This window comes from Loxodonta africana, chromosome 4 (assembly GCF_030014295.1).
Source record: "Loxodonta africana isolate mLoxAfr1 chromosome 4, mLoxAfr1.hap2, whole genome shotgun sequence".
Classification (NCBI taxonomy): Eukaryota; Metazoa; Chordata; class Mammalia; order Proboscidea; family Elephantidae; genus Loxodonta; species Loxodonta africana.
Window position 1 is genome coordinate 23,391,160 of NC_087345.1, and position 24,390 is coordinate 23,415,549.

Sequence of the window (24,390 nt, forward strand, 5' to 3'; positions counted from 1 at the left end):
TGTGTTACTCAAATGGTTTCAGCTTCATTATACAGAACTTTATTCGCAAAATTTCCCTGTTTATTTTAGAAGCAAGGATGTTATCACTAATTGGCTTGTGTGTGTGTCTCCTGGGTGGTGGTGGTAGTATGCAACAAGGTTTTTCAGGTAAATGGCTCCTGGCTGCTCTTTTTGCTGCCTTTCCTGAGTGAGGCAGGAGGCTCAGGGGATGGTTGTCCCATAATTCCAATCATCTAAGAACCCCAGAGCAGTTGAAGAGCTGTGAGCAGTACTTAAATTCTGTATTTTTGGTGAACAAAGTTGTTTTATCTCTAGAAAGCCTCTTCTTCTCCTTCCCTGGGGAGCCCACAGCATTAGTCTGTACCTCACTTATCGCACATACCACATTCTTTCTTCAATTACAGTTGTCTTTGCCTCTCTGACCCTTGTGTTTGCCCCTTGTTGTTAAGACCCTATCATACTAACCTGTATATTTCTCATAGCACCAGCACAGGACTAGGCATATAAAAAGTCCTCAAGGGCAGGGTGGGGACAGGGTGGGAAATCTATGTAGATATAGGATTCTGGATTCAAGGTTTTCACAGCATTTTTTTCTCTGCACTTCAAAGATGCTGTTCCAGATAATTCTTGAATCTAATATTGCTGATGACGTGTTTGTATCAGACTGATTCTCTTTCCATGGGAAGTTATTTGTGTTTTCTTTTAGGTATGTGTCAGTATTTCCTTTTACCCTTCATTTTCTTCAATGAACCTAAGGGTGAGCTTTTTTCTTTTTCTATTTATTCAGCACAGTACTCAATGAGAGCTTTTCAAGCTGGGAAGTCTTTCTTCTATTATGTAAAACTGTCAGCCATTATTTTTCCACGTTCTGTTCTTCCCTTGTGGAACATTTTAGATGAACACTGGAATTTCTGGATGTATCAGCCATTTCTCTTAGTACTGCTTTTTTATTTTATTTTTTATTAATTTTTTATTGTGTTTTAGGTGAAAGTTTACACCTAAAGTTAGTTTCTCTTTCAAAAATTCATATACATGTTGTTTGTGACATTGGTTACAATTCCCACAATGTAATAGCACTTTCCACCTTTCCACCCCAGATTCCCTATGTCCATTTGTCCAGTTTTCCTGTCCCTTCCTGCCTTCTCATCTTGCTTTTAGGCAGGAGTTGCTTATTTGGTCTAGTATATTTGACTGAACCAAGAAGCACGCTTCTCACGTGTATTATTATTTCTTTTATAGGCCTGTCTAATCTTTGTCTGAAAAGTAGGCTTTGAGAGTGGTTTCGGTTCTGAGTTAGCAGGGTGTCCAGGGGCCATAGTCCTGAGGGTTCCTCCAAGTCTCTGTCAGACCAGTAAGTCTGGTCTTTTTTCATAAATTTGAATTTTGTTCTACATTTTTCTCCTGCTCTGTCCGGAACTCTCTGTTGTGATCCCTGTTAGAGCAGTCAATGGCGGTAGCTGGGCACCATCTAGTTCTTCTGGGCTCATGCTGGTGGGGGCTCTGGTTCATGTGGTCCCTTAGGCCTATGGGTTAATTTTTTCCTTGTGTCTTTGGTTTTCTCCATTCTCCTTTGCTTTGGATGGGGTGAGACCAACAGATGTATATCAGTAGTATTGTTTTTATTCTTAACTCTTATTTATCTCTTTGTGTCACATTATCAGAGAATTCCTCAGCTCAGTCTTTCAGTACACTAACTCTCTTTCAGTTGTATCCAATCGGCTACTCAACCCATCTCTTGAATTTTATTTCTAAAAAATTATATATTTCTTTTGGAAGATCTTTACTTGATTCTCATGGGTATGGTTTCTTCTTTTTATTTCTCTTCTTAATCGTTCTTTTCAGGTTGTCCTATTAACTTCATTTCCTTAGGTAAAAGCTCTCCCTTTTCTTAAACTTGTTCTCCTTTTCACAGGTTGCACTTCCTCAGATGCTTGGGTGACTCTTGTGAACTCAGCTTATGAGAATTCAGTGTACGTCTTGGGCTGTGTGGGCCTCTAATCAGAGCATCCTTCCAGTTCTGCAGAGGGCAGCCCTAGCTTGGTTCATGACCAACTCTGCTTATAGTTCCTGCCTTACTTCTGCTTCCCATGGCTCAGCATATGGCTTCTTGTCTGCCCCCTTTCCAGAAATGCCTGTCAGTTTCTGATTCATAGAGTTCCCTTTCTTGTTTTCAAGAATGAATGTGTATTACTTTATATTTAATATCATTTTAATTAGTGCATCAGTGGTTTAGTTGTGGGGGTGGAGATTTTATTATGTGCTTAATCTGCCAATTTGAAAACAGAAGCATAAAAAAGATGTACAAACGAATATCTGTGAGTCATCCACAAATCCAGGAAGATAGCAAGGTTTGGGCATTGTCTTTTGGGAGCTGAGGGGAAGAATGTTTTTCCAGAAAGCCCTTGCTTTAAACATCAACTCGCTATCTGAAGCCCAGTTTTTGAGGGAACAATCATTACCTGTAGTGCTGAGGCCAGTGTACTCAGGGGATGGGTTGCTGACAGGGGAGGAGGGAGGTGGCACTTCCACGGATGTGGCGGATTTTGCTGGAGAAAACGATGGCACTGGTGAGGGGGTTGGTGGAGCTGCCTCTGTCAAGATGATCTCTTCTTGAACTTCTGCTACAGTTAGAGAAAGGGAGGGTTCTTACAGCCAAACTTCAAAGCAAGTTATCTTTACCCATTGCCATCAAGTCAATTCCAATTCATAGCAACCCTATAGAAACAGAGTAGAACTGCCCCATAGGGTTTCCAAGACTGTAAATCTTTATGGAAGCAGACTGCCACATCTTTCTCCTGTGGAGTGGCTGGTGGGTTTGGACCATCAATCTTTCAGTTACAGCCAAGCGCTTAACCACTGTGCCACCAGGGCTCCTGGTTGTATTAAAAAAAAAAAAAAAACCCATTGCCGTCGAGTCAATTCCGACTCATAGCAACCCAAGAGAACAGAGTAGAACTGCCCCACAGGATTTCTAAGGTGCGACTGGTGGATTCAAACTGCCAACCTTTTAGTTAGCAGCTGAACTCTTAACCATTGCACCACCAGGCTCTATTTAAGGGATTTTAAAGATGAAATATTCTTCCTAATCTGTGTCATGTCACTCGCCTGCTTAAAACCCTTCAGTGGTTTCCTACCACCATCATGGCCTTCAAGGCAATTCCTATACACATGCACACCCGCTCCAAAGAAGGAAATGACATGACTAGTTTCACACCCTTTGATCTTCTCACCGTAATTAAGTTCTTTGGGATACACAGTTAAAGGAGCACAGAGCACAGAGCACAGAAGTAAGGGTACAAATTAAACTATCAAGTAGTGCAATCCCCAGTGAAATGCTGGCTTACCAGTGCTTCCTTCTCCCTTCATGGCTCGCATGAGCTCATTGGCCCTCTCTTGACAGTGCAGGGATTCTAACAGGTAGAGCACGTAGTCATCAAACATCAAGTGGATCAGGTGAAAAGACCCTGTTGTGAGAGAGGATCCAGACAGAAAGGTAAGTCATATCATCTCATATGAGCCCCTTCTACCTGGTCAATAGCACATGATACTGTGTGCTGTCATAGTCTGTGCAGAACCTCATTCTTCACTCATTGATGAACTCCTTATGGTCAGAGATCACTCTTCATGGTTGCATCCTCAGCCTAGCCTAGTGCTTGACATAAGTTAAGTGTCATTAACAATTCTGGGGAAGTGAACCTTTTCCCTGCACAACTTCTTAATGAGACACCATAAAAAATGGCACCCACTGAGTCATCTGTCCAAATGCTTTTGAGCTCTCATGTACCCACACTCGACTGATCTCATGGGAACATCCCTCAGTTTGTTCAGCGTTTACTAACAGTGTCTTTCATTTTTATCTCTTCCATAAGCATATCTTATTTCCCCAATTGGACTTCAAGGACGTCCATGGTAGGGACTTTGCCTTCTAGTTCACTGGTATCTACCAATGTACTTGACATAATTCTGGGAATGGAATTGAAAATTTTAGTTTGCAATAACTTAATTATTTCCTAAATGTTCCTGAGATCTCGTTTAGCACAAGGTTCTTAGAAAAGGTATTAGAATGAAAAGATTTGGTATTTCCAAGTAATACTCTTCATTTTCGATGTAGAGCAGGTTATTTCATAAAAAGGGGATCTAAACAATCATTTTAAAAGTGATTTCTATGTGCCAGTCTGTCATGGATTGAATTGTGTCCCCCCAAAAATATGTGTCAACTTGGTTAGTCCATGATTCCCAGTATTGTGTGGTTGTCCTCCATTTTGTGATTGTAATTTTATGTTGAAAGGATTAGGGTGGGATTGTAACACCACCCTTATTCAGGTTACCTAACCCTGATCCAAGGTAAAGGGAGTTTCCCTGGGGTGTGTGCCTTTTAAGAGATAAAAGGGAAGCAAGCAGAGAGTTGGGGACCTCATACCACCAAGAAAACAGCACCTGGAGCAGAGTGCGTCCTTTGGAGCTGGGGTCCCTGCACCTGAGAAGCTCCTTGACCATGGGAAGATTGAGGACAAGGACCTTCTTGTATGTCATGCTGCTATCTGTGGACAGTGGAATGGTCTACACATAGTAGTAGTAGGGGCTCAATTAATGTCTGCTGTAATCCAGGTACCCTGGGTGCCAGAGTTAGAGAAGGGGCCAACCTTCATCCCCAGTCCCATGTTTCCATCTCTGTGGATAACCTGTCAGCCCATGAAATGTCCAAAACTTCTCATTCACCTCCCTACAAGCTGACCTCCCTTCCCACCTCCCTCTAGTTTGCTTTTCTACAACCTTATGAGATTCTCTGGCATTATTTCTCTTTTGATTCAATCATTGTTATCACTATCACATCCTCATCATCATCATTAGCATCACTATCGTTGTCATCACATCTACCACTTACTCAATGCTTACTATGTAGCAAGAGCTATGCCAAGCACTTAACATACTCTCATCTCATCCTTATAACAATCTGCGATACAGGTGGTATTACCTGCCCTCACATTTGAGGAAATGAATCTCTCCATGGATAACTGAGTAGGGATTTGCTTCAGTTTGGTCTGGCCAAGAACTCTGTTTCCATTCACCTGCCAATCATCTATCCAACCTCCTCATAGCACAGATGGGAAAATAAGGCACAGATGGCATAAATGACTTGGTCCCTGGAAGGGCCATTTGAATTGGAAGCTATGCCTCTCCAAGTTTCAGAAATAAGGTGATGGTTGCCAGTTGGGGGCTTTTAGAGGATTCTTCCTTGGTGGAATTTATCAATTTGCTCCTTCTGAATTGCTCCTGGTTTCTGTACTTGCCTGCCACTCTGTACACACCCACATCCTTCATCTCAGGTAGATTAATTCATTTGGTCTGGGAAGGTTGCAGAGAAAACCCTTCACTTAACTCTGAGGGCACTGGATGCCCAGCAAGTCATGCCCATCTACCCTGATGCCCCCTCTCTATGGAGCCTGGCACAGCCTCTAACCCTTGTGATCACAGGACTCAAAGCCAAGGTCTTCCACCCTTGCACTTCCTCCATATTCTTCTTCCATCCCAGGGTGCCATGTCCATTTTTAACCCCATTTGGAACTCAGCAAGGTTCAGGTTATAGTGAGTCATTGTGAGACACAGCTTCCAAAACTAAACTTCCATCCACCTTCCCTGAAATGGGTCCTGAGAACCACTGAGGAGGCACAGCATTGTGGGTAACTGGATGGGCTCTGGATCAAACTACCCCGGTTGAGATCCCGGCTCGGCCACTTAGTGACTGGGACTTTAGATAAGTTACTTTACCTCCCTAATCTTTTTAAAGATTTATCTCCTGTAAATCTTTAAAAACAAACACTTATTGAACCCTTGCTCTCATGACAGCCACCGTGCCAACCACTATTGATTTATTATCGTATTTACTCCTCATCACAGCTGTATGAGATGAGTGATATTCTTCTTTTACAGATGAAGAAATTGAGGCCTTGAGAAGTAAAGTCACTGTCCAATGTCATGCAGTTATTGAGTAACAGAACCAGGACTTGAGCCCAAGACTGTCTGATTATGAAGTTGCTCCTTAATCATTATGGAATGCAGGCTCCCTAACACGAGGACAATAAAACCTGCCTTACAGAAGGACCATACTGAGACAGAGAACACACTGCATGCTTAATAAATGGTAGTTATTATTGTCATCACTCAGGTTCCTACTAATGTTGTAAAATTCTATGAAATGACCATTTTGTACCTAGAGTTAGAGTCAAAGAAGTCAAAAGATGGCATCAGATACTTAAAAGGAAAAGGAGTCCAAGATGAAATATTTGCTGGAATGTTGAACTAAGTCAACAAAGATGAAAAGAGAGAAACACAATGAAATGATGAATTAGAATGGAAAACCCTGGATGATAAAAATAGGTTAAGATAGTAGTTTTAGTACAGGCAGACACCTTGAAAGCCATCTCTACAGCCCTCTTGTCTTACAGACAAGCAAACAAGGTGTGGAAGAGGTGAAGAAACTTGCCTGAGACTACACTGTTAGAAGACATCAGAGCTGGGACTGAGGCCAGTACTTCAAGGGAAGTGTTGATGTAGGGTTTCAGCCCTCTTCATTTATGGTCTGTTACACAATTGGTGATCAGTTACGCAACTGGTCTGTTTAATTTCTGATCATCCCTTGAGCAACCAGAGTTTGTAGAACTACTGCAACTGCCCACTATTGTGCTAAGTGCTCTGCGTCCAAAGGCAGTGTAAAGCCCAGCCTCTGACGCCACAAAGGCTGCAGAATCCATATCACTTAGAAATCAGTCATTAGGGTTGTTGGGCAACAGGCAGTTCAGTGCCAGGGGGTCACGGCCGTGGGAGCAGTGCAAATAGAAGAAGATGGGAGAATATAAAAGGAGATAAAGAAAAACTGATTAGAGAGAGTGAAAGAAACAAACATCAAAGACAAGAGGATAGAGGCAATTATAACTAACATCCCTCTCGTGTTTCTCCCCTTAGCACTTATCATCTACTATACGGTATATTTAACTTACTGTGTGCCTCACTCCACTGGAATGTAAACTACATAAATACAGGGAATTTTATCTGTTTTCTTTGCTGCTGTATACCCGGGTGGCTGGCACGCTGCCAGGAACACAGTAGAGGCTCAATCAATGTTTGTTAAATGAACAAACAGAATTAGTACACATTGGCCACTTACAATATGCACCATAAACACTATAAAAAAGGTATTATTATCTTCAGCTAACACATGCAGAAATTAAGACTCAGAGAGTTTAAATAGCTTGCCTAGAGTCACAGAGCTAGTGAGCATCAGAACCTGTTATGAAAAAAGGTATCAAAAGAGAGACAAAAATTTTGTTGTTGTTGTATGGTGACACAATGATTACATTGTATAGACTCAAAGTATTTCTTTTTTCTTAAGAAAAATTTCAAACTTAGAGAAAAGCATAGAGAACTTAAAAATGAACACCCATGTACTCACCACCCAACATTATAAAATCAACATTTTACAATATTTGAATGAGTTATTAAAGGAAAAAAATGAAGACGAAGCCCCTTGTATCTTGTGTTTCCTTTCTTAATCTCATTCCTCTGCCTCTTTGTCTTCATCCCAATGGTAATCACAGTCTTCAATTTGACATTTATTGTTCATATGCTTAATGCGTTTGGCTGCTAACTGAAAAGTTGGAGGTTCAAGTTCACCCAGAGGCATCTCAGAAGAAAGGCCTGACACTCTACTTTCTAAAACTTGGCAACTGAAAACTCTGTGGAACGCAGTTCCCCACAGTTGTACTCCAATCCACATGGGGTCGCCGTGAGTTGCAACTGACATGATGGCAACAGTTATTTTTGGACTATTTTTTTCTGTTTTCAAATTTGATATAAATTGTCATACTTTATACAATATTCTGCAACTTTCGTTTGACACTTTCATATTAGATCTGTCCACGCTGACACATGGGGTCCTAGTTCATTAATTTTATTGGCCATTGTTTGAACAGACCACAATTTATTTATCCATTCTCCTGTTGATGGGATTTAGGCTGTTTGCAACTTTGGTAAGCAATTTGGAAACATAAGACTGAAGACAAATGTGCTCTTGGACCCAACAATTCCACCTTTGATCCTAGACACAGGGAGACAGTAACAAAAATATTCATTGCAGCTAGTTTCTAACAGTGAAAAATTGTAAACAGCCTGAATCCCATCAACAGGAGAACGGATAGTTTTTCTGCTGTTGTTAGGTGAGTCAGTTCTGATTCACAGCGACCCTATATACAATAGAATGAAACAATGCACAGTACTTCACCATCCTCACAATCGTTGTTATGCATGAGCCCACTGTTGCAGCCACTCTGTCAATCTATCTCATTGAGGGTATTCCTCTTTTTCGCTTTCCCTTGACTTTACCAAGCATGATGTCCTTCTCCAGGGACTGGTCCCTCCTGCTAATACGTCCAAAGTAAGTGAGACCAATTCTTACCACCTCTGCTTCTAAGGAGCATTCTGGGTGTACTTCCTCCAACACAGATTTGTTCATTCTTTTGGCAGTCCACAGTATAATTCATTATTCTTAGCCGACACCATAACTCAAAGACATCAATTCTTCTTTAGTCTTCCTCGTTCATTGTCCAGTTTTCGCATGCATATGAGGCAATTGAAAACACCATGGCTTGGGTCAGGTGCACCTTAGTCATCAAGGTGATATCTTTGCTTTTTAACACTTTAAAGAGGTCTTTTGCAGCAGATTTGCCCAATGCGATGCGTCTCTTGATTTCTTGACTGCTGCTTCCATGGGTGGTGTTTGTGAATCCAACTAAAATGAAATCCTTCACGGCTTTAGTCTTTTCTGTTTATCATGATGTTGCTTACTGGTCCAGGTGTGAGGATTTTTGTTTTCTTTATGTTGAGGTGCAATCCATACTGAAGGCTGTGGTCTTTGATTTTTGTCAGTAAGTGCTTCAAGTCCTCTTCACTTTCAGCAAGCAAGGTTGTGTTATCTGCATAATGCAGGTTGTTAATGGTCTTCCTCCAATCCTGATGCTTCGTTCTTCTTCATATAGTCCAGCTTCTCGTATTGTTTGCTCAGCATACAGATTGAATAATTATGGTGAAAGGATACAACCCTGACACATACCTTTCTTGACTTTAAACCACGCAGTATCCCCTTGTTCTGTTGGCACAACTGTCTCTTGGTCAATGTACAGGTTCTTCATAAGCACAATTAAGTGTTCTGGATTCCCATTCTTTGCAATGTTATCCATAATTTATTATGACCTACTCAGTCAAATGCCTTTCTGTAGTCAATAAAACACAGGTAAACATCTTTCTGGTATTCTTTGCTTTCAGCCAAGATCCATCTGACATCAGCAATGATACCCCTCATTCCACATCCTCTTCTGAATCCTGCTCGAATTTCCGGCCGTTCCCTGTCAGTGTATTACTGCAACTGCTTTGGAATGATCTTCAGCAAAATTTTACTTATGTGTGACATTAATGACATTGTTTGATAATTTCTACATTCTGTTGGATCACCTTCTTTGGAACAGGCATAAATATGGATCTCTTCCAGTTGCTTGGCCAGGTAGCTATCTTCCATATTTCTTGGCATAGACAAGTGAGCACTTCCAGCTTGGACTTCTTCCTTCAGTACCATCAGTTCCTGATCATATGATACCTCCTGAAATGGCTGGAATATCAACAAATTCTTTTTGGTACAGTGACTCAGTGTATTCCTTCTATCTTCTTTTCATGCTTCCTTCATCATTATTTTGCCCATTAAAAAAAAAAAAAAAAAACATTGCCATCGAGTCGCTTCTGACTCATAATGACCCTACAGGACAGAGTAGAACTGCCTCATAGAGTTTCCAAGGAGTGCCTGGTGAATTTGAGTCCTCCAATACCCAAGGCTTGAATTTTTTTCTTCAGTTCTTTCAGCTTGAGAAATGGCAAGTGTGTTCTTTCCTTTTGGTTTTCTAACTCCAGGTCTTTGCACATTGGAGTATTTTTCCTTTAAAAATGTATTTAGAGGAGTTTATATTCTAGATATTAATCATTTGTTAGTTTTATGCCTTGCAAAATATCTTCTCCATTTGTGTGGCTTTATTGTTTTGTTTTGACTTTGATTATGGTAAACAGAAGCTTAAAAACCTTAATGTAGTCAGTCTTGGCAATACTTTTTTTTTTATGATTTGCCCTTTTTGTGACTTTCTAAAGAAAGTATTTCCTATTCAAAGGTCATAAAGTTATCACTCCATATCTTCTTCCAAAAGGTTTTAGGTCTTTTTCTTTATCTCTCTTTTTGGCGTTGAGATTTTTATTTTTAGAAGTTGTCGGGAAGGGGTCTAATTTTATCTTATTTTCCCTAAAATATTTGTTCCGGAACCATTCTCTGGATCCTTTCCCTACTGATTTTTAATGTTATCCCCGCCATATAAATCACCTCCATAACCCGTTTGTTTCAGAGACAAGGGAACAAGGATCGGATGAGGTGACAACAAGTTTCATGTTCACCCGTCTTGGGTATCTCTGGCTTGTTTCAATACCCTTTTTATCTAACATCTTTAGAACACCACACTCTCTTAATTACAGTACTTTATAATAAACTGAACATCATGTAAGCAAGTTCCTACATCTTGTTCTTCTTTACCTTCAATATGTTTTTACTTTTCTTGGCCCTTTGCTTTTCCAATCACTGTTCGTCATTTCCTTATAAAGCCTCACCAGAAGCACCTTTAATGTCCACATTTCTAGCAACATTCTGTTGCTGGTGCCATACGTATTCTCTAAGACAACAGAGACTTTCTCTATAGCTCTCCTCACTTCCTTCTGAGCCCTCACCAGAATTGCCTTTGACATCCATAATTCCACCAACAGTCTCTTCAAGGCAATCTAGGTTTTTACTATTAAAAAAAAAAAAAAGGTTTTTACTATTAGGTACCTTAAAACTCTTCCAGCCTCTACCCATTACCCAATTCCAAAACCACTTCCACATTTTAGGTATTTGTTAGAGCAGCACTCCATTCTTCCGGTACCAAATTCTGTCTTAGTTATCTAGTGCTGCTATAACAGAAATATCAAAAGTGGATGGCTTTAACAAACAGAAATTTATTCTCTCACAGCTTAGGAGACTAGAAGTCTGAATTCAGGGTGCCGGCTCTAGGGGAAGGTATTCTCTTTCTGTAGACTCTGGAGGAAGATCCTATAGCCTTCTAGCCTTCGAGCCTTCCAATCCAAGGTCCCGGATAACAAGGAGAGACAAGCTACCCTTGCTGTGCTCAAATCCTGACCCACAGGATCCATAAGCATAATAAAATGGTCTTTTTAAACCACTAAGCTTTGGGGTAATTTGTTACACAGCAATAGTAGCTAGAACATTGTTGTTTCTTGTATTCCGGACCTTAGCTCTGACTTTCTTTTTCTTTTTTTTTTCCTGAAATGCATCCTTTAATAGTCTTTTTTTTTTTTAAGTGAATGTCTGTGAGTGCCAAGTTCTTTTAATCTTTGTATAACTGAAAATGCCTTTATTTTGTGCTCACTCTTGAGTGAATAGTAGTTGACAGTTCTTTCTTCTCAACTCTTAAAAGATACTGCTCCATTGTCTTCTGGCATCTATTATTATTGATGACAGTCTAATTATTGTTCTCTCTTCTCATAGCTTTTTAAAAAAAAAAAATTTTCACCTTAATCCATCAATATAGATTAAAAAAAAAAATCAGTGTGGATTAGGCAAATTTGTCTATCCCTTTTGTACTGTGATTGTGAGCCGTGGTATTTGTCTTAATTCTGGTAATAGTGTTTCATGGTTGGGCAGATTTGATTTTTAAACAGAGTTTGACCACTTGCCCTGTTCATCTTGGGCATGGACCTTCTCCCAGCTCAGTTTCCACCTCTGTAAACAGGAGCCCTGGTGGTGCAACAGCTAAGTGCTCAGCTGCTAACCAAAAGATTGGTGGTTTGAACCAACCCAGTGGCTCCACAGGAGAAAAAACTGGTGATCTGTTCCCATAAAGATTATGGCCTGCAAAGAAGTTTCCTGAATACAACCGAATGCTTTGAAGGCCAGAGTAATAGGGATGGGGACCTGGGAACTATGGTTTCAGGGGACATCTAGGTCAATTGATGTAACAAAATGTATTAAGAAAATGTTCTGCATCCCACGTTCGTGAGGGGCATCTAGCATCTTCAATAATAATAAGCAGCCATCTAGGATGCATCAATTGGTCTTAACCCACCTGGATCAAAGGAGAATGAAGAACACCAAAGACACAAAGTAAATATGAGCCCAAGGAACAGAAAGGGCCTCATAAACCAGAGACTCCATCAGCCTGAGAGCAGAAGAACTAGATGGTGCCCAGCTACAACCGATGACTGCCCTGACAGGGAACACAACAGAGAAACCCGGATGGAGCAGGAGAACAGTGGGATGCAGACCTCAATTTTCATAAAAAGACCAGACTTAATGGTCCGACTGAGACTAGAGGGACCACGGAGGTCACAGTCCCTGGACCTTCTGTTAGTCCCAAACTGGAACTATTCCCAAAGCCAACTCTTCAGACAGGGATTGGACTGGACAGAAATTGATACTGGTCAGGGGTGAGCTTCTTGGCTCAAGTAGACACATGAGACTATGTGGGCAGGTCCTGTCTGGAGGCAAGATGAGAAGACAGAGGGGCACAGGAGTTGGTTGAACGGACACAGGAGATACAGGGTAGAGAGGAGGAGTGTGCTGTCTCATTGAGGGAAGAACAGCTAGGAGTCCATAGCAAAGTGTATACAAGTTTTTGTATGAGAAACTGACTTGATTTGTAAACTTTCACTTGAAGCACAATTAAAAAAAAAAAAATTACAGCCTAGAAAACCCTATGGGGGCAGTTCTACTCTGTCACATGGGGTCACTGTGAGTCAAAATCTACTTGGCATCTAACAACAATAACAACAAAAAACATACCTATTACCTCAGGGAACAGTGAGTTTATGTTAATGGGGGAGGAATAACTCAGAAAAGGAGGGTGAGAATGGATGCACAACTTGAAGAATGTAATCAATGTCACTGAATTGTACATGTAGAAACGGTTGAATTGGTGTATGTTTTGCTGTCTATATTCTCAACAACAACAAAAATAAAATAAATAAAAAAGAAAACCCTATGGCGCTCAGTTCTACTCTGAAACACATGAGGTCGCCATGAGTTGGAATCAACTTGACAGCAACTTTTTTTTTTTTTTAATGAAAAAAAAAAAGTTACCCATTAATATCTGCCTTGCGGCATTAATGTGAGAATTAAATGGTAGTACGTGCTTCCGAAACATTTGTTATAATTATTATGATCCTGCTTTTGCTTCATTACTGACTGTAAATGAAGCAAATCCTTCAAATCCTAGTTTGGCTTTCTCATTTGTTCTATTGAGGGCAGTAATGTGGACCTCACAGGGTTGTTGTGAGAATTAAATGAGAAAGTGCCTGATATACTATCTAGCATGTAGATAGGCCTTCAATGAATGTTATTATTATTTGTTGTTGTTATTATTGTCCCTGGGTGGTGCAAATGGTTGATGAGCTCAACTGCGGACCAAAAGGTTGGTGGTTGGCGTCCACCCAGAGGCACCTTGGAAGAAAGCCTTGGCGATTTGCTTCCAAAAAATCAGCCATTGTAAATCCTATGGAGTTCTACTGTGACACACATGGCATCACCATGAGTAGGAATCAACTCGATGGCAACTGGATAGTGGAAGAAAGGTAGAGGTGGCAGCAGTGTAGCATAGCAGAAAGCTTTAACGTTGCAAATATTCTGGGTTGAACTTGGTCTGCCATTTAGCTGTGAATCCTTGGGCAAGTCCTCTTCTCTCTTTGGGTCTCTGCTTCCTCTCCTGAATAAAAAACCAGTTGCCAGTCAAGTTGATTCCAACTCATGGTGACCCTATGTGTTTCAGAGTAGAAGTGTGTTCCATAGGGTTTTCCATGGCTATGACATTCTGAAGTAGATAACCAGTCCTCTCTTCTGCTCTCCTGAATGCAGGAGAATAATGTTGTTGTTAGGTGTCATCGAGCTGGTTCTGACCCATAGTGACCCTATGCATAACAGAACAAAACGCTGCCTGGTCCTGTGCCATCCTCACAGTCATTGGTATGTTTGAGCCCACTGTTGCAACCACTGTGTCTCCATCTCATTGAGGGTCTTCCTCTTTTTCACTGACCCTCTACTTCACCAAGCATGATGTCCTTCTCCAGGGACTGCTCCCTCCTGATAACATGTCCAAAGTATGTGAGACGAAGCCTGCCCATCCTCACTTCTAATGAGCATTCTGGCTGTACTTCTTCCAAGACAGATTTGTTTGTTCTTCTGGCAGTCCATGATATATACAGTATTCTTTGCCAACACCATTAATTCAAATGCATCGATTCTTCTTCAGTCTTCCTTATTCATTGTCCAACTCTTACATGTATATGAGATGACTGAAAACACCATGGCTTGGGTCAGGCACGCCTTAGTCCTTAAGGTGACATCTTTGCCTTTTAACACTTTAAAGAGATCTTTTGCAGCAGATTTGCCCAATGCAATATGTCGTTTGATTTCTTGACTGCTGCTTCCATGGGCATTGATTGTGGATCCAAGTGAGATGAAATCCTTGACAACTTCAGTAATTTCTGTTTATCATGATGTTGCTTATTGGTCCAGTTGTGAGGATTTTTGTTTTCTTTATGTTGAGGTGTAATGCATACCAAAGACTCTAGTCTTTGATCTTTATCAGTAAGTGCTTCAAGTCCTCTTCACTTTCAGCAAGTGCTTATGGGGGCCTGAATGAGTGTGAACATCAAGTCCCTGCATCTTAGCAGACTCTGTGTAAAGGAGGGCCAGGCCAGGACATCTGAGTGTGGAGATGCAGGCTGGAGGGCTCAGAGCCATCCCTCCTTCATTGTGCCTGCTTCAGCTGGTGCTGTTCTTTGACCAATGCCCATGTGGCCTCTCAGGCCTGCCTGAATGGGTGAGCCTTTGATGCTAGGCCAGAAAACAAGCATGTAAAAAAGGGAAAACATGGGCAATGGTGTGTAATCCTGCCCCATCGGCTGTCAAACTTGGGCCTGCTTTTCAAACTGTTCTATGCCAAAGTGCTTCCTGGAACTATTGTCCCCTTCTAGACCATTCCTAACTGTGAAATAAATGGACATTTGGTGAAAACAGAGTGAAGGGTCAAAGTGCCAGCACTAACTTGGGACCCAGGTATCATATGAACTGAAGTCAGATCTGTCAGTAGAAAATTTATTTGCTTTTCTTTCTTTTTTTTTTTTTTTTTAATGGAAACTTTCATGCACTCAGCTCTGTTCGGATTGAAAGTTCATTGCCTGCTCGCCTACCTTTGCTGACTAATTTTGCTAGAGACCGCCGCTTGCAGCGGCAGAGAAAGAAAGTCTGGCTACTTTAGTTCACAGCATAGGCTTTTTCAGTGAAAAGGAATTAGGGAGAAAGGAGTGAAAAGGAATTAAGGCGAAGAAAGGAGTCAACTATCTTTGAAAGAGGCTGTTCTGGGAAGAGGTGATAGAGTCCCCCACGGGATCATTGTGATGGTCAGCCAGCTAGGCTAACACACAAACCCTGCACCCATTCACAGCGACAAGGATCGTGTGGGAGTGATAAGATAGATAGAGCTGGCCCCTGCGGTTGGGGGAGGGGGCCAGGGAACAGAGGGCTCTTTTTCCTAATTAGCTGTTTTCATACAAGGAACACATGACCCAAACACAACCACCAACTGTGTCTTTGACACATACAGGCAGAGAGGGGGAGCTGAGCTTTTGTCTGCCGCAAATTCTTTCAACTCGCCTGTCACCCCAAGCTGCAAAACTCAACAATGCGTCAGATGAGTAGGACCACTGCAGAGTGTTTGCTAAAAGGTCTTGGAGACAGGTATTATTTTCACCCTTTCAGGACTGAAAAATACTGTAAAAGTGAAACTGGGTTAATATCGCTTTCTTTCTTTTCTAAAAGGCTTGCGACCATATTTCGCCATTTGCGGGAGTTTCCAGTATGACTTAAAATAGTGTGTCGTTCAAAAAGGAAGAAATACATTTTAAGGAGCCATTTTTCTTAGTAATCAGTCTAAACCATTCATAGAACCCTAACGATTCTACTGTCTACACTTCCTTTCTTGCTCTGACTGGTGACTTACTAAGAACAAATGAACTTCAAAGTATACAGCAAAGCAGATTGCTTTTCCTGTCTAATGAAAGGTACTTGATAGTATACAGTCAGTGTAAGAATCAGCAAATTGAAGAATAGGGATAAAGCAAGGAGTGGATGCTTACTCTGTGTGTATGTGTGAGATACCGTTAATTCTTTGATTTTGAAGCAATGAAAAACATCTCAAGTTTTTTCAACCGTTCACTTAACTGAAAGCAGTTATGCACGAATGGTCTTCCCAGAGCTAGAGGTAACATGTGCTAACACTAACTATGCTGAGCTGGCAGTCATCAAAATGCCACGCCTGATGGCACTGCCCAGGTAGCAGTCACCAGAGCATTCCCATATACAGCTCAAAAACAAGTTCCATGCGTAGCCATGGTGCAGGCAGGTTCAGAGAACTTCCCAATGCAAAGAGTAAAGAAATCCACAACAAAACACTTCTCCAACGGGGCAAACACAGTCTTTCACAGACAGCGCTGTTTAGAAAAAATACTGCCTTCTTTGTTTCACCACATATTCACTTTGTTGTATAGCACAACTGGAAAATGGTGACAAGACCTTAAAAAGCTAGATGGAAAAGTGTCAAATTAAACCCAAAGCAAAAACCCTAGAGCTGATTGGCTTAATTGGAGATAATGAGAAACGAAACTACATTTCTACTTGCAAAGTAAAACAGAGAACTGAAGCAATTACCCAGAAAATTTACCAACAGCCCTTGCTGAAATGCCTAGGAAATGGAGGCCCAAGTGTTTTGAGATTTCTGATGTCTGGAGAATGCCTTGAAGTCCCACCTAACTTTGCTAATGGTGACCTGGCCTCAATGCATACTCCTTTCCAGTAAAAAAATAGAAAACTGTGTCCCACAGTAAAGCCTAGCATCCATCTGGAAACAGTGATCAGGTTGCTGCCAGAACAGACCATTCCAGGCACCCCTGTGGGCAGAGGTTTCTGGTCCTATTACATCAAAAAGCAGTAGAGAGGAGCTGGGGTGGGGATGTTTCCTGGAGATGATGGAAATCCAAGGGGTCAGTAAAACAAAAAGGGAAATAAATGCAAAAACCCTTGTTATGGATTGAATTGTGTCCTCCCAAAATATGTGTATCAACTTGGCTAGGCTATGATTCCTAGTATTATGTGATTGTCCACATATGATTCCTGGTATTATATGATTTCATCGTCTGATGTGATTTTTCTGTGTGTTGTAAGCCCTATCTCTATGATGTTGATGAAATGGGATTAGCACAGATATGTTAATAAGGAAGGACTCAAGCTATAAGATTAGACTGTGTCTTGAACCAATCTCTTGAGATTTAAAAGAGAAGAGCGAGTAGAGAGACATGGGGACCTCATACCACCAAGAAGCAAGAGCCAGGAGAATAGCATGTCCTTTGGACCCGGAGTCCCTGTCCTGAGAAGCTCCTAGTCCAGAAGAAGACTGATGACAAGGACTTTCCTCCAGAGCCAACAGAGAGACAGCCTTTCCCCAGAGTTGACACCCTGAATTTAGACTTCTAGCCTACTAGACTGTGAGAAAATAAACTTTTGTTTGTTAAAGCCATCCACTTGTGGTATGTCTGTATTAGCAGCACTAGATGACTAAGACAGCTGTCTTCTAGGAAGCTGACTAGATTTTTAAGAAAACTTTATAGATAGTCTACGCACCACTGGGGTGTCAATCAAGCCATTTGCAAATGTTCAAATAGAGGTGTCTTCGTGTGCCCCTCCCTGTCTTGGGAAGGCCACAGCTATGGAATTCTGCAAGATGGACCCGTGGAAGCAACCGCTGGGGACATCTGGCAAAAGGGAAGCACAGCCACTGCTTTTATTCCTCTTTTAAACTCAAATGGTATACTATTTGTGTACGAACCCCTCACTTTCAGATTTATGTATTTAACCTTTAGCATGCCATGTCATCTTTCTCCCTGAAAATCCTAACAATTTCGTGTCCCCCAGAACAGATGTGCTTCAGGGTGATGTCCTTGTGGCCTCAGAAACAGCAAGTAAGACTGATGCCGACTTCAGAGAGGTGGGCTTGATTAACAGAGCCTAGGGAAAAAGTGTTTGGACGTGGTGGTGGTGGTGATGGTGGGGTGGGGCTCCAGTAGCCTTACCAAAGCTGGGGGCACTATGCAAAGTCATGTCCCGGATCACCCTTGTGCCAAAACAGGACCACATCAAGAGGAACTGCTGGGCTACTTTCTTGAGGGACCCTTGTCTCTTGGCAGCAACCTACAAGAAAGTGAATGAATAGTTTTAATAGTGGCTGACTTGACCTTTCATTTATTACTGTCTCCTTGGAAAATGACAGGAAGGCTTACTTACGGGTCTCCAAGTTCAATGCTCTGAAGCAATGGTTTTTGACTTTTTGTTTTTAGTGGCAAAAATACACTTTAAAGAATGAAATATTATACAGAGCCCCAATATACACAAACAATGAGAGACACTGATCTGGTTGAATCAGGGGTGGGAGACTCAGAGTCCTGCCAACTGCTACCTCCACCTTCTCAGTCCCCCCACCCCAACCACTACCATCAGACCTCTCATGAGAACTTTAGGGCTCCATGGCTGCTGAGGAACATTCTGATAGCTCACAGCAGGGCTCCATATTATCCACATGTTCACAAAGGGGAGTGGTGGACTGCAGCCGCAGCTTACCAACCTTCACGACACATCGATCCACCATGGTATCCAGCCACTCAATGTACGACTCAATGGGAGACTGCTCCTCCAAGAGATGGTCAAACTCCTGGTACACTGTCAACAGAGAAGCCCACACAAGATTTTTTTTTTTTTTTTTTTACACTGTAGTTGTATTTAAACAGAGATACATCTTAAAAAGGCAAAGAAATACAATTTATTTTATAGAATAAAACTCCAAAGTCTTAGCAGGGCATTCAGGACTATAAAATATCCCCTAACTTACCTTCACAGGCTCATCTTCCATTCCTGCAAACACATTAAGCTTGGGCCACCCCAGATTGCTGGCAAGCCCTGCTTCCCCAAAAGCTCTGCTTTTTCATAGCCTTAGGCCTTTTCTCAGGTACTTCTTTCTGCTTGCACCATCTGTACTCTCCTTCTCTCTGTATGGTTCTTCATGGACCAGCTGAAATGGCTCTTATGTGAAATCCTCTTAGTCCTATGCATGCCCTTTTCCAGCAGAACTGATCACTCCTCCTCTGTGCTCCCAGGGCAGTTTATTGTCTGTACCCAGTGCCCAGTGCCGTCGAGTCGATTCCAACTCATAGCGACCCTAGAGAACAGAGTAGAACTGTCCCATAGAGTTTCCAAGGAGCGCCTGGCGGATTTGAACTGCCAACTGTATGCGACCTTTATTATAGCACTAGTAACACTGTTCTATAGTTAGGAGTGTGTGTGTGTGTTCATGCACGTACATGTGTGCTCATATCTCTATCTTCCCACTAGTTTTGTGTGATCTTCATTATCTAGTGCATTATCTGCAGTAGAGCTATTATCCAATAAATGCTTGCATGAATGAATGGGCAGAGGCATTGCTGCTTTCTTGCTCTTTACCCAGAGGTAGGGCATAACTGATCATTCAAATGTTTCTGGACTACAGATATATTGGGCAAGGGGCCTAACCAGCCTCTCAGTGCTGAGCATAGAGTAGGTGCTGAATAGATGAAGCAATCTCTCTGCCCCTAAGTTTCCTTATTAGTCAAAAGGGGATGGATAATCATACCATTTTACAACCTGCCTTCAGATGCAAGTCAGATAACTGAATCAAGAAGTGCCCTAGAAAATAGAACCATATCTGTGGTTATCTCCAATTTGAAACAATCTCTTTTCATTCATCTTTGTTTTTATATATAGTGCTCCAAAAATAAAACCATAATTCCAGATCTGTACATTCCTATTGTTTTCTTTTGTCTGAGCAGTTTTGATTCTCCCATTTCACAGGACTGGGCCACTCTGTTTTACTCAGTTGAAGACAGCAACAAGAGGTTTAGAAGGAGAAGGGGCATTAAACATCTATTTAGTTGATCTCCCTTGTTTTATAGATGAGGAAGCTATGTCTAAAGATTAAATGATCCACTCAATTAGTGACAGAGCAGGGACTGGAACTCAGGTCGCTGAACTTCTCTTTAGTGTTCTTTCACTCTTCATAATACTGTCTGCATTTTTAAGCTACTATGCTGCACTGAATGATGACAATGATGATGATGATGGTGGTGATAACACTGCTCGCAGCTAACGTTTGCTGAGCGCTTGCCATGCACCAGGCACCCTTCTGGAGGCTTTACACAGACGTGCTTGTTTAACCTTACGACAAGCCCGAGAATGTGAATGTCACGAGGGCATGTGTCGTGTTTGCCGTTTTACCCCAGCACCTACAACAGTGTCTGGCACCTATAAGGTTGCTTAACTGTTGGTCGAATGAATGACCAACCCAGGAAGGTAGGTACTGTTATTATCCCCCATTTGAGAAATAAGAAAACATCACACTCGTAGATCAGTAACCTTCTAAAGGTTTCATGCTAATGAATGGCAGAGGCCAGAATCGCTCACGTGCTTACCTCTAAATCACTGCACTGTACTAGTGCTACACGGTGTACCAGGAATGTGACACCCATCTCACTTAATTTAACCCTGCACCAAACCAAAACCTGTTGCCGTTGAGTCAATTCCGACTCATAGCGACCCTATAGAACAGAGTAGAACTGCCCCATAGAGTCTCCAAGGAGCGGCTGGTAGATTCCAACTGCCAACCTTTTGGTTAGCAGCTATAGCACTTAACCACTACACCACCAGGGCTTCCTAACCCTGGACATTATCCCCATTTACAGATATGATAACCCAGGTCACAGTGCACTACAGCCAGGGTTTAAATCAAGGTCTGTTGGGCATCCCAAACCCATGCTCCTACCACAGCACTGTTTAACGCTTATTCTAATCAGCACCCTCAAGTCCCACAACGTACTTCTTAATTTAAGGTAAGGCAAGCGTTCCCAGCAGGGATGTACCTCACTGATGTGATGGTAATCTATTAGAGCAAGAGTTTTGCAGACTTGTCCACTGGTTTAAGGCAAGGAGAGTGCAGCACACAGGTGCCCCTTGCCCTGCTCAAAGCAACCTTTAGTCCAACTCACTCTGTGATCAGGGACATCCCCAGCTGCCTGGTTGGGAGGTGCAGGGATGACACTCTGCCGGCAGACCCTCTGCCTTCAGGCTTGGTCCCTTCTTAATCCCTGTCTTCCCAGCACTGTATCACATGGCATTGTCCTCTTTGGGAAGATGCAACACATTTGTAAACTGCTTGTTCAACTTCTGATTTGCCATTAGTTCTATGTTCCATGTGGGAAGGGCACTGACCATTTTATTCACTGCTCTTTGCCCAGCATCTAACACAGTGCCTGACCCAGGGCAGGGATTCAATAAGTACCACCTGGATTGGAAAGAACCATATCGCTTCTTTCCCCTAGAAGAAGAATACTATCAGAGCTTAGAGGGCACCATTCTGCCCTGCCCTGAAGGGAACTTGAAGAGGGAAGCCCCAAATGGTTCTTTTTCCTTGATGGTGCTCCAGCAGAGGCTTGGAGCCTGGCCTCTAAAGCAAATAATGGTGACTATTTTTCCCTATGAGTCTGGTCCACATGGAGGGGAGAAGAGAGCTGAGTGTAACGCTGCTCGGAGTGATTAGCAGAACCAGGAAGTCAGATCATCCTGGGTTTCCATTCATCTGTTTGGCCCTCCACGACATTATGGGACACCCATGCTACACCTGGCTGACATGAGGCCCAGGGGGCACCAGCTAGCGCTACCAGGGTGCTCAGATCCTGGCTTTCCATTCATCTTCTAGCAGGGAGTGGGGAAAAGAGAACAGGAAGCATGATTGTGAGAACTTGGAACGATCCAGGAACCTCTGTAACTCGCCCCCATTTTGTTATTTTCTCTGTAAAGTGAGCAGCACTGGTGCCTGGTCGTGAAACTGGAACGAGACTTGGGTTCGAGGTCCAGCCCTGCTCCTTACTGGCAGTGTGACCTTGGGTACAGTTTCCTGGCTTTCTGAAGCTGAGTTTCCTCATCTATCAAATGGGAGTGATAAGAGTATCTTCCTGGTGTAGTTGATGTGGAGATCAAATGGGATAATGTGTGGGGAGGTCTGCACAGGACCTAGCATAGAATAGGCAGTCTGGATGCTGAACGATTATTTTAGTGATTAGCACTAAAACTCTTAACAGGGGAAATGAGTGGAGACAGCAAGAAGGGGAGGAACTGGGGCACTGGCTGCCACTTGGGGACAGCCCTAGAGAAGAACCTAAGGAGTGGAATGATGACAGGGAGCCCTGGAATCCAGGGAAAGCCTGGGGGCCTCCACGAAGGAAGAAATAGGAGCCTGAGGTCAGCCCTATGATCTACCAGGAAAGAGGTCTCAGGGAAGGTCCACAGGGTCAAACACATCATCTGTCCGTTTGCCTTTCTTTTTTTTTTTTAATATTTATGTTTTGTTGTTGTTGACAACATACACAGAAGAACATACACCAGTTCCACAATTTCTATATATATGTCCATTTGCTTTTGAAAAGAGCATAGCAGGAAAGAGTCTCGATTAAAGACATCTTAAAAACAAAATCTGCTGCTGTTGAGTCGATTCTGACTCATAGTGACCCTATAGTATAGAGTAGAACTGCCCCATAGGATTTCCAAGGCTGTAATCTTTACAGCAGCAGACCGCCACATCTTTCTCCCACGAAGTGGCTGATGGGTTAGAACCACTGACCTTTCGGTGAGCACTTTAACCACTGCACTACCAGGGCTCCTAGGAACATCTTAGGAAACTTTATTTGCTTCTAAGAACCATGTACTTAGGTTGATTGAAAGTTTTCCCTCAAGACAACAGTGTAGAAGGCATATACTGGAAATCTGAGGGGACTGGGGCTTTCAGAATAGGGTGGGACGGCCACTCTGCAGGTCCCTGAACATGCCACTTCCACTCTCACGATCCTGGGACTTACCGCATTTGGAAGGTGAAGGTGCAGCGGCTGGCACATTCCTGGGAGATGCTCTCAGCGCCAACCTTGTCTGAGAGCTGGAGGAAGGCATGCTGACTCACCTTTCTGGCTTTCCTGCTTCCAGGGAAAGGAAGGCTGACCAAAGTAAGGATGTGGCCTACAGATGTACATCCACGGTCCCTGGGCTGGGAGACACCCTGGACAGCAGCATTTGAGGACTAGCAGAAATGTGCTGGTAAGGGTGGTGTTCTCTGGCCCTCTTGTGCTCCTTTACTGCTAAGGATAAGCAACCTGACCACATCAGGATGATATCTGGAGCAGTATACCTACAGTCTGGCCACGGGACATGAACATATGTCCCCAGAAGCAAATCACCATCCACCTCCTTCTCAGACATCTTATTTAATGAGATTGAAAGATTCATGTGGCAATAGGTGGGCTGACTCGTGAGACCCTCCACTGAAAAATATGCATTGTATCCATTGACTCCAGGCTGACATACCCTGAGAGAGGCAATAAGCTTTTGTTCCCACTTTTTTTTTTTTAATGCCACCTCCATGGAACTACGCTTGGCATTCAGGGTCACATGTGGGGTCTTTTGTGTGACACCGTGTGCTGCCCAATTGTACAGAAACCTTTTTCCCCAGCAATGTTGACATATGTCCCCTTAAATCAATTAACAGAAGGGGAATCCTGGGAGGGGGACAGGGTAGGAATGCCATTGAAATATTTGCCAAGGTTTTTTTTTTAAAAAAAAAAAAAAACAGAAGGACACAATCCCTGGCGGAACATCTTACACTGGGTGATGAGTTTCCGGTGTTCGTCTCGAGAGTCTTCCATGGTGTAAAGGGTTTGCTTGGTGATGCTGTTCAGGTCCACGTTCCTCCAGTCCTCCAGCATTTGGAAGGTGATGTCTGCACTGTGGATCACTGTCCGAGATGCCTGTAATCCAATTTGACCAACTCATCAGCTCGTGGGCTGTTAGATTAAAGCTCTTTCACTTTATTTTCCTTTTATGACTCTTTAATGGATCTGGGTTTGGTATTTCGCAAACTACAATACTTTGAAACTCAAGGAAAACACAATTTCAGGAAATCAGCAGCTCACTCTATAACTCAGAAGACCCGATCGTTGTTTTATCTTGTGGCTCCTTCCTCACGTCTTTTCTCAACAAGAAACTGCCAAGGTGGCCCAGACCAGACCAAGCCTTGCTGTTCTCGTCCCTTTGGTCTTGACCGCATGGGACAATGGGATGAAGCCCAGAGATCTGTC

General features: G+C 42.5%; 1 protein-coding gene across 3 annotated transcripts in view; it reads right to left on the reverse strand.

The window, feature by feature from the left end:
- The window catches only part of RFX4 (regulatory factor X4), a 165,712-nt gene that overhangs the window by 24,980 nt on the left and 116,342 nt on the right, over window positions 1-24,390 (reverse strand). For all 3 annotated transcript variants that reach the window (XM_064283660.1, XM_023539153.2, XM_003405309.4), the window contains 5 exons: window positions 23,916-24,060; window positions 18,807-18,901; window positions 18,259-18,376; window positions 3,345-3,464; window positions 2,460-2,621 (listed from right to left, as the gene is read on the reverse strand). In XM_064283660.1, the coding sequence (XP_064139730.1) occupies window positions 2,460-2,621; window positions 3,345-3,464; window positions 18,259-18,376; window positions 18,807-18,901; window positions 23,916-24,060 (640 nt within the window). The remainder of the gene's footprint in view (window positions 1-2,459; window positions 2,622-3,344; window positions 3,465-18,258; window positions 18,377-18,806; window positions 18,902-23,915; window positions 24,061-24,390) is intronic.